We start from the raw sequence: 10000 nt of genomic DNA, 5'->3' as shown, positions 1-10000 counted from the left end.
GCAGCTCCTCTTCTACCTCAACAGCTGGTACTTTGCTGCCTTCTACCTGGCAGAGATCCTGATGTTCATCTATAAAGGTCTGTCGCCTGGATCACGTCACATACAACGTCTTCACAACATGAGGAAACTTTCTAAAGCAGCCAACCAGTCTGAAGCAGTTCACTACTTTGATTGAATTTGGGTGTTTTATTCGATTAAATAGCATGTAAAGGAAAATTGATAATAGAACGTTGAAAAACGTAGGAAAAAAAAGTCAAAAAAGCAGAAAAAAGTCAAAAAAGCAGAAAAAAAAGTCAAAAAAGCAGAAAAAAAAAGTCAAAAAAGCAGAAAAAAAAGTCAAAAAAGTCAGAAAAGCACAAAAAATGTCAAAAGCAGAAAAAAAAAAGTCAAAAAAACAGAAAAAATGTCAAAAGCAGAAAATAAATGTCAAAAAAGCAGATTTTTTTTCTTCAAAAAAGCAGGATATTTTTTTTTTAAAAAAGCAGAAAAAAAATGTCAGGAAAACTGACAAAAACATGGGAAAAGCTTTAAAAAAAAAAAAAACCCGTTAAAAAAGCCCAGAAAAATATTGACAGAAACTTTGAAAAAAGTGTAGAAAAAGACGACTAAAACGTTGGAACATTTTGACCCAGAAAAACAAAAAGTTGCATCATGGTCGACGGGGAGACAACACCAGGGTTAAACAAACAAAAATTGAAGTAGAGTCACCTTCAGTGTTCCTGGTTTCACAAAAAAATGAAGTTTCAAACATTAGGAACAATTTCAGTTTTTTTTAGAGCTGCACCGATAGACCGGCCGGTGACCAGAATTGGCCGGTTTTCACGTGCTCGGCCATGGCCGGCGACCGGCAGGTCAGTCTGACATATGGTGATTTCATGACGGTCAACGCTCCAATTAACTGACAACATAAGTTATACCAGTTACAGTTCTCAAGGACGCACACACACACGGACGCCACAGCACGGACGCCACAGCACGCTCTCTTTCTCCTTTCTCTCAACTTCTCCGCCGTGTGTCGTGCGTACCCGCTCGCGGTGTGAAGCTCGTGTCGGCGCTATTCTCCACATGTAGGAACCTGGTGAATTAACCTGCAACATGTCAGCTGTTTGGGAATTCTTCAGCGTGTGTGCAGAAGATAACAAGTTTACAATATGCAACACCTGCAAGGAGAAAGTAGGGCGTGGAGGGACGACACCAAAAACCTAAATCACATTTCTTTTGTTGGATATTGGATGTGAAAAGAAGGAAATGGTTCTAACATTGCACTTTAGATGTGTGTGAATGTCCCACACCAGGAGTAATTTATATAGTTCTATTTATAGTGATCCATTATCTGTTCAACACATGTTCTATTAAAGAAAAGATAGAAAATAAATATTTGTGTGTGCTGTCGGCTGGCCTAACTCAAAGAAAATCAGAAATCAGAATCGGCCTAGAAAGTTGTAATCGGTGCATCTCTAGTATTTTTATTCATTAAAGCAAAATCAACATGGGCCACAAACTACAAAACAAAGTGCATAGTTAGAGTACATTCAACGTTGAGACACAGTAAAGTGTATAACAGTGTAACAGAGCCTTCAGGCAGGTCCAAGAACTTCATTTAAGTGCCAACTCATGTCTCAATTAGGGGTGCAAGATATATCGACTCAATATCGTTATCGCAATATATCGAAAGTATGCAATATTTATTTTATTTTGTGCAGCGCTGCATCCCGTCTGTTGGCTGTGGGGCTTAGTTGTGTTTGATTTAGAGCTTAAAACGCTATAATGATCATCATTTCATTGGCCAGTTACCGTGCCACGTGCACATGTTAGTGCACGTCAGCGCACGGGGCCACTACGTGACAAACCCTATGGAGCGTACCACGTGACATGTGTGCATATTTTGACAGAGTGACAGTGTGAGTGAAGAAATAGATAGAGACGACTAAATGGAACCAATCATGTTGGACCAGTCCAATATGACAAGTCAGTTGAAATAAACTTTGCGTTGTAAGAAAACTTGTTTAAATTAATGCGTGCTGGTCTTACAGGGAGGTGTGTTCAGGTGTATTCTGGGCGTGCTGGTCTTACAGGGAGGTGTGTTCAGGTGCATTCTGGGCGTGCTGGTCTTACAGGGAGGTGTGTTCAGGTGCATTCTGGGCGTGCTGGTCTTACAGGGAGGTGTGTTCAGGTGCATTCTGGGCGTGCTGGTCTTACAGGGAGGTGTGTTCAGGTGCATTCTGGGCGTGCTGAACCAATCATGTTGGACCAGTCCAATATGACAAGTCAGTTGAAATAAACTTTGCGTTGTAAGAAAACTTGTTTAATTTCTTATGAATCTATTTTTGATGCGTTTTCCCGTAACTTTTGTAATTTTACATATGTTTAAAAATAAATTAAAGAAATTAATATCGATATCCCAATATCACATTTTGTCAATATTGTGCAACCCTAGTCTCAGTTGGTCAAATGATTACGATACGATGAGGAAACGGTGTGCGTCTGCGTTGTTCTGTCCCTGCATACAGCTGTTTTCATGTGCTGACAGATCAACTCTCTCTCTCTCTCTTGTGTGCAGGGATTTTACTGCCCTACCCGTCAGATAATCTGGTTCTGGATGTGGTGCTGCTGGTGCTCTTCCTCGGGCTGGAGACTCTCCGGATCTTTTACGGTGAGAAAGTGAGACACCAAAAACACAAACACCATGACTGTACAATACATTAACTGTATTAAATGAGGATGCACATTATTGGCACAAATCTACATTTTGATTATTTCAGCTGTCCAGTACATGACAATAAGCAGCAGAGTCTGAACAAACTCAGACAATTGTATTATGCTACATACTATTAGTGATACAGTCCTTCCAGAAAAAAAGTTTTTTTGTGATTGTTTTGGGCAAAAATCCTTAATTATGCGTCACGTTTTCTTAAAAAATGTGATGGAATATGCGGGATATTTATGCAATTTTATGCGATGAAATTGCGGGAACAAAAACTGTGGTTTCATCGCGGGGTTTGCAGCTTTTCGATGACGTTCACGTCGCGTAATTACGTCACTTCATAACGTTCCCATGGCAACAGGGGAAAATGGCTGCTCTTGTGTGACGTAAACGCAACATTTTCCAACTTTCTGCTAAGATATGTGTGACTTTTTTGCAACGAAAATGCGGGGATTATGAAATCATGCAAGCCCCCGAAAGTGCGGCGTATTTGAAAAAATGCGCCCCCCCGCATAACTATGCAGACTTTGGCTGATTATGCATTGAATTATGTGATTACATAATCGCGTTTTTCTGGAGGGACTGGTGATAAATAGGGCTGGGTAGCGTTCAAAATGTTCAAGACCAATACCGTGACTTCGATTAGATCTTGGTAGAAGCATGCTGTGTGCTGATTGGCTCACTTACTCCTTAGGGATTGAAATTGGGTGTAGAATGATGAGGCATTTTTCAGTCACAATAAAGGCAAATAATAGAACTGCGAGAATAGTCTGGTGAGTTCAGAAAATTACATCACTTTACTGTAATGCAGCCTCATTTAATACAGTTCATGTCCATGGGCGTGCTGGTCTTACAGGGAGGTGTGTTCAGGTGCATTCTGGACGTGCTGGTCTTACAGGGAGGTGTGTTCAGGTGCATTCTGGACGTGCTGGTCTTACAGGGAGGTGTGTTCAGGTGCATTCTGGGCGTGCTGGTCTTACAGGGAGGTGTGTTCAGGTGCATTCTGGACGTGCTGGTCTTACAGGGAGGTGTGTTCAGGTGCATTCTGGGCGTGCTGGTCTTACAGGGAGGTGTGTTCAGGTGCATTCTGGGCGTGCTGGTCTTACAGGGAGGTGTGTTCAGGTGCATTCTGGTGGTGCTGGTCTTACAGGGAGGTGTGTTCAGGTGCATTCTGGGCGTGCTGGTCTTACAGGGAGGTGTGTTCAGGTGCATTCTGGGCGTGCTGGTCTTACAGGGAGGTGTGTTCAGGTGCATTCTGGGTGTGCTGGTCTTACAGGGAGGTGTGTTCAGGTGCATTCTGGGCGTGCTGGTCTTACAGGGAGGTGTGTTCAGGTGCATTCTGGGCGTGCTGGTCTTACAGGGAGGTGTGTTCAGGTGCATTCTGGGCGTGCTGGTCTTACAGGGAGGTGTGTTCAGGTGCATTCTGGGTGTGCTGGTCTTACAGGGAGGTGTTTGTGGAGGAGGTGATTTGGACACGCCCTAAACACACCTGCACCAGGCGCTTCACGCCATGCGCTGAGATCATTAAAATAGAGCCCATAATGTTATATTACGATATCCAAAATTTAAGATATATTGATATATTGCCTAGCCCTAGTGTGGATGTATTTATACCGTGGAAGTTAGTTTTCATATTCAGAAAGCATAACCAGCAGCCGGGGAGCTCCTAGGCAGAGGTGACTGACCTTTGTGTGTCGTGTCCGTGTTCAGGTTGGAAGGGGAACCTGTGCGAGCGCTCTCTGGCCTCGGCGGCGGCGCTCTTCGTCCTGTGTCCGTGCACGGCGCTGGCCGTCTACTTCCTGCTTCTGCAGACCTTCGTCCTGCGCCTCGAGTTCATTCTCAACGCCGTGCTGCTCTGCTTCTACGCCCTCGAGTTCCTGCTCGGGTTGTTCTCCGTATCGGCCTTCTCCAGGTGAGCTGACATCCTGCAGCGCTTCTTCTGCTTCTGGGGCTGTGTCTCAAACCGAGTACTTCCGTCAGTCCACTGCTAATGGTCACTGACCACTTCCTGCTGTAGTCCACTGCTAATGGTCACTGACCACTTCCTGCTGTAGTCCACTGCTAATGGTCACTGACCACTTCCTGCTGTAGTCCACTGCTAATGTCCACTGACCACTTCCTGCTGTAGTCCCACTGCTAATGTCCACTGACCACTTCCTGCTGTAGTCCACTGCTAATGGTCACTGACCACTTCCTTTTCGTCCGTCTCCCGGCGTGTGAGGCATCCTTTTCATCCGTCTCTCGGCCGTCTCCCGGCGTGTATGAGGCGTCCTTTTCGTCCCTCTCCCGGCGTGTATGAGGCGTCCTTTTCGTCCGTCTCCCGGCGTGTATGAGGCGTCCTTTTCGTCCGTCTCCCGGCGTGTGAGGCATCCTTTCCTCGTAGGGTATTTCGTGCTGGCCACCACGTAAAAAACGAGAAAAACGTCCCCGTGAACACGTATCAATAGATTAAAAAATAACGTGACATTTACAAGAACTGCTGTGAGACTGGGTTGGCAAGTAGGCGGTTTGAGACACAGTCTGGGGGTTCTCAGTTCAACGGAAGCTGGAAATATTCAAGTTCATACTTTGTCCCTTTCCTCATAGGTCCAAAGTGTGCTGACGGAGAAAGAAGGTTGGCTTCACCTGAACCACAGAGAGAGCAGCACAGAGCTTTCTTCAGATGCCACTTTGTAAATACCACATTGTCTATTTTCCTATTAAAATGTAAATCTGTTAGATTAATTTTTCACTGTTGGTTTTATACAAACTGTTTGTACTTTGAATGTACCCACCCTGAGGCTACATCTCCAGCGCTACGTTTTGGTTTTTAAGCGTTTGAGTTTTGAGCCAAAAGTGAGAACGCCAGAGCAGGGGGAATGAGAGGGGGAAACACCAGAGCAGGGGGAATGAGAGGGGGAAACACCAGAGCAGGGGGAATGAGAGGGGGAAACGTCAGAGCAGAGGGAATGAGAGGGGGAAACACCAGAGCAGGGGGAATGAGAGGGGGAAACGTCAGAGCAGGGGGAATGAGAGGGGGAAACACTAGAGCAGGGGGGAACGCCAGAGTAGGGGGAATGAGAGGGGGGAAATGCCAGAGCAGGGGGAATGAGAGGAGGAAACATTAGAGCAGGGGGAATGAGAGGGGGAAACGCCAGAGCAGGGGGAATGAGAGGGGGAAACGCCAGAGCAGGGGGAATGAGAGGGGGAAACGCCAGAGCAGGGGGAATGAGGGGGGGGAACGCCAGAGCAGGGGGAATGAGAGGGGGAAATGCCAGAGCAGGGGGAATGAGAGGGGGAAACGCCAGAGCAGGGGGAATGAGAGGGGGAAACATAGCAGAAGACATTCCTTCTTATACCAAAATGTAGTATGTAAATGTAGCCTGATAGAAAAAGATGTTTTCTTGTTACGAATGATGATGATGGATGAAGTTATGTAAACATGACCCAAGATGGAATAAATCAGAATGTGTCTTTAATGGATGAACATGGAAAATGTTGGATAACTTCCCACCTTTAAATCAGACGTTTATCAAACGGAGATCCTAAAATAGAGAAACATGCAGAGAGGAATTCGGCTAAGAAACAGCTTTAATGGTGTTAAAAAGCTTTAAAGTCCCCATATTCTGCTCATTTTCAGGTTCATAATTGTATTTAGAGGTTCTATCAGAATAGGTTTACATGGTTTAATTTTCAAAAAACACCATATTGTTGTTGTACTGCACATTGCTGCAGCTCCTCTTTTCACCCTGTGTTCAGGTCTCTGTTTTAGCTACAGAGTGAGACCTCTCACTGCTGGAACATCTTTGTTGGCAGTCGCACATGATCAGTAGCTAGGTAAGATCACATGCTCAGTAGCTAGGTAAGATCACATGCTCAGTAGCTAGGTAAGATCACATGCTCAGTAGCTAGGTAAGGACTACATGAGCTAGCTAGCTGTTTCTCCAACTTCAGTAGTACAAGGCAGGATTAGTCAGGAGACTTCTTCTAAACGAGGGCGCACTTCCAACTTTGTGGAATACCTGCAGAACAGGGACATGGAAGTAGTTCTATACAATTTATTTTGTAGATTAGGGTGAATTTGTGTGTGTTGTAGCTTTTGCGATTTGGAAAAGCGCAATTTAATTTTCAGTTCCCGCGACAGGCAGTCTGCGTTTTCACCTCAGTGCGGCCTGTTTGTACATACCTCACCATGTTTTTACACGCACGTTGCGTAACAAATACACCTGAAGTGGGCGCAAAAGCGTTAGTACATCTGGCCCTCAGTGTGTGTGCGAGTCCAAGTCTTAAACTCCAGTCCTCATCTCTGACAGAGCGTCCAAGACTTTCCCAACAAAGACGAACTACCCCACTCGTTATTTCTGCATATGTTCAGAAGCCTATTTACATAAAGTTGCAAAAGCTTTATCAACTTTTGAGGGACAACTTTTCTTCCTTAAGCCGTCTCTAATCTCAGATGACTAATTTAACAGTAAGCGAACAGGCAGAATGTGACTGCCAGCGTTGAAAAGAGGATAAAGAAAGGTCTCGGCCATCGGGCGCCACTTCTCCTGACCTGCATGTGTTTGTGCTCGCGGGCGTTTGTTCTGCTTGTCAAAGTCTGCATCCAATTGGGTGCAGCTCGTATTAAAAAGATCAGTGTATTTGCATGTCTCCACAATGGCTGCCTCGCTCGTTTCTCTTTGTGAATATAAAGTAGACAGAACTTAAAGCTGAGAGGTTTCATTACTGAGTCTATCGCAGCCGTGCAGCTCCTGCAACAAATTAAATTGTGCCACTTTGTTGAGCAGCGGCCTCTGTCATAACGGCAGCTTCAGCTCCACAGTGCGTCTGTCTATCTGTCTGTGTGTCCGTCTGTCTGTGTGTGTGTCTGTCTGTGTGTGTGTGTCTGTCCGTCTGTTGTAATGGCAAAATTATATTTAAGCATGATTCTTTATATTCTTGTCTTATTTCTGTTTTACTTTGTCTCACAATGCTGAAAGTGAGTTTTTCTTATTCTCACATGTTGAAAGTAGGAGCCACAAAGTCTGGGAACGTAATGTGTCCGCTGAACAGATAGGGACTATAAGGTCACCCTAAACTATCTGTTATTTCTCCGTGAATAGTTGAGACTTCTCACATAGTTTAGATAAACGGGATGTCTAAACTTTGGGGTAGAAAGTGGTACAGAGGGGAAGAAGTGAGGTGGCTCCTGAATGTCTGACTATGTTTGATTGTAAGAAATGTTGAGTCATGTTTAGAAAGAGGGGGGGCATGTCTTTCTATCTCACTGGAGACGCATATATACTGTGTGCTTTTTGTTATTTGTTGAAGAGACCTTTCACACCAGAGCTGCGTGCCTTTTGTGAACCGTGTGCTTCCTGCATTTGCAAATGTAAATAAATACTCAAAGACCAAAAACTTTGGTTTAATCCTCAAATCGTCCTTATTTGTTTCATCTGGTGTTTTAGATACGCACTCCTGCTGCTAACAAGAAAAACTTCCACTACACTGTCTGTCCGTCTGTCTGTCCGTCTGTCCGTCCGTCTGTCCGTCTGTCCGTCTGTCCGTCTGTCCGTCCGTCTGTCCGTCTGTCCGTCTGTCCGTCTGTCTGTCCGTCCGTCTGTCCGTCTGTCCGTCTGTCTGTCTGTCCGTCTGTCTGTCCGTCCGTCTGTCTCTGTCTGTCTGTCCGTCTGTCTGTCTGTCTGTCTGTTTGTCTGTCTGTCCGTCCGTCCGTCTCTGTCCGTCCGTCCGTCCGTCCGTCCGTCCGTCCGTCTGTCTGTCCGTCTCTCGGTCTGTCTGTTTGTCTGTCCGTCCGTCCGTCCGTCTCTGTCTGTCCGTCCGTCCGTCCGTCCATCTCTGTCCGTCTGTCTGTTTCCGTCCGGGGGGGGGGACATGTCTGCATGGATTTAAAAGAAGAGACAAAAACATCTATCAAAAAAGAACTCGGAAAAAAAGACAAAAACGTTGACAAATGTCGGAAGAAACGGCAGAGAGAGAGAGCGAGAGGGAGACGGAGACAGACAGACAGACAGACAGACAGACAGACAGACAGACAGACAGACAGACGGGGGGGGAGAGAGAGAGAGAGACAGGGAGGGAGAGAGACAGAGGGAGAGAGAGGGAGGGAGAAGGAGAGAGAGAGACAGAGGGAGAGAGAGGGAGGGAGAAGGAGGGAGAGAGAGGGAGGGAGAAGGAGGGAGGGAGAGGGAGACAGAGGGAGAGTGAGAGAGAGAGAGAGGGAGGGAGGGAGAGGGAGGGAGAGAGAGGGAGAGAGAGAGGGAGGGAGAAGGAGGGAGAGAGAGAGAGAGGGAGAGAGAGAGAGATGAAAAGTGAGAGAGGAGAGGGGCAAAAACAGGGAAGAGATGGAGGAAAGAAAGAGAGGAAGAAGAGAGAGACGAAGACATGAGGTTGGATAAGAGGAAGAGGAAGATGGAGGAGATAAATATGGAAGAGGGGGAAGAAGAAAGAGAGGAAGGGTTAGAGGAAGAGGAAAGACATATAAAGTGAGAGAAGAGAGGGAGAGAGAAACAGGGAAGAGAGAGAGAGAGACAATTTAACAACTCGCCCTTATGAAATCCAATCACAGCACGGCTGTCTGGGAACGCAATAGACAGACGGTGGCGGGACGCCCCGACGCCCCGACGCTTAAATTCAACTAAAATGTAACGGTGACCAATCAGTGTTGGACCTCCAGTCTGTTGAGATGATCTCCAAACACAGAAACCAAGCGCAGTCCCACCATAAAACGTTAAGACACGTTAAGAAAAAAGATCTGTATTTTGCCGTAATCCAATGACACGGAAAAAAAGTAATCCACAGCGATCAGTAGATCCACTTCACCGTTTAAACAATGTGGAATAAAAACGTATAAAAGTCCAAATCTACACAAAACACGCAATCAATTAGTAAGTTGACAGCAAATGTATATACATGGCATTTACAACGTTGGCACGGTAAGATGTCCAGACTAGTGCAACAGTAATTTTAGTTTTTTGCGTCCTGCATATGCGTCAACAATAGTCTCAGGTGAGAGCCAGAGCCCTGAAAAAATATGAAATCAGATGTATTACCTACCACCATTTAGTTGTTTTGTGTTATTTAAATATTTATAAAATATCTGGTCATGCCATGAAATAATGCAATTACCCAATTACGCAAACTCCGCGTATGGTCATTGATGAATATAGGGAGGACATTCAACTGAAGTTACATTAAATCAGGATGTTTAAACCAAGATTATGCTGCAAAATGGGTTTTCCAACTACATTTAGGTTCCCTGTTATAGACTAACAGTATTATAACAGGCAACATTAAACATATTCCTGTTAATTCCCG

General features: G+C 45.3%; 1 protein-coding gene and 1 long non-coding RNA gene across 3 annotated transcripts in view; both read left to right on the top strand.

Moving 5' to 3' along the window:
* The window catches only part of si:rp71-1d10.5 (transmembrane protein 216), a 7279-nt gene extending 1847 nt beyond the window's left edge, over positions 1 to 5432 (top strand). Inside the window, exons 3-6 of one of the 2 annotated variants that reach the window (XM_031317242.2) lie at positions 1 to 77; positions 2561 to 2653; positions 4415 to 4616; positions 5291 to 5432. The exon at positions 1 to 77 is cut by the window's left edge and continues 17 nt beyond it. In XM_031317242.2, the coding sequence (XP_031173102.1) occupies positions 1 to 77; positions 2561 to 2653; positions 4415 to 4616; positions 5291 to 5306 (388 nt within the window). In that variant the 3' untranslated portion in view covers positions 5307 to 5432. Of the gene's footprint in view, positions 78 to 2560; positions 2654 to 4414; positions 4621 to 5290 lie in introns of those variants that run through there. The other variant, XM_031317243.2, reaches the window with a different exon arrangement.
* Positions 1 to 10000, top strand: part of LOC118495801 — a 542497-nt gene that overhangs the window by 349897 nt on the left and 182600 nt on the right. The gene's annotated exons all lie outside the window — the stretch shown is intronic.

This window comes from Sander lucioperca, chromosome 1, assembly GCF_008315115.2.
Source record: "Sander lucioperca isolate FBNREF2018 chromosome 1, SLUC_FBN_1.2, whole genome shotgun sequence".
NCBI lineage: Eukaryota > Metazoa > Chordata > Actinopteri > Perciformes > Percidae > Sander > Sander lucioperca.
The sequence above is the reverse complement of the archived record's forward strand: the minus strand, read 5'-3'. Positions and strand labels throughout refer to the sequence as shown.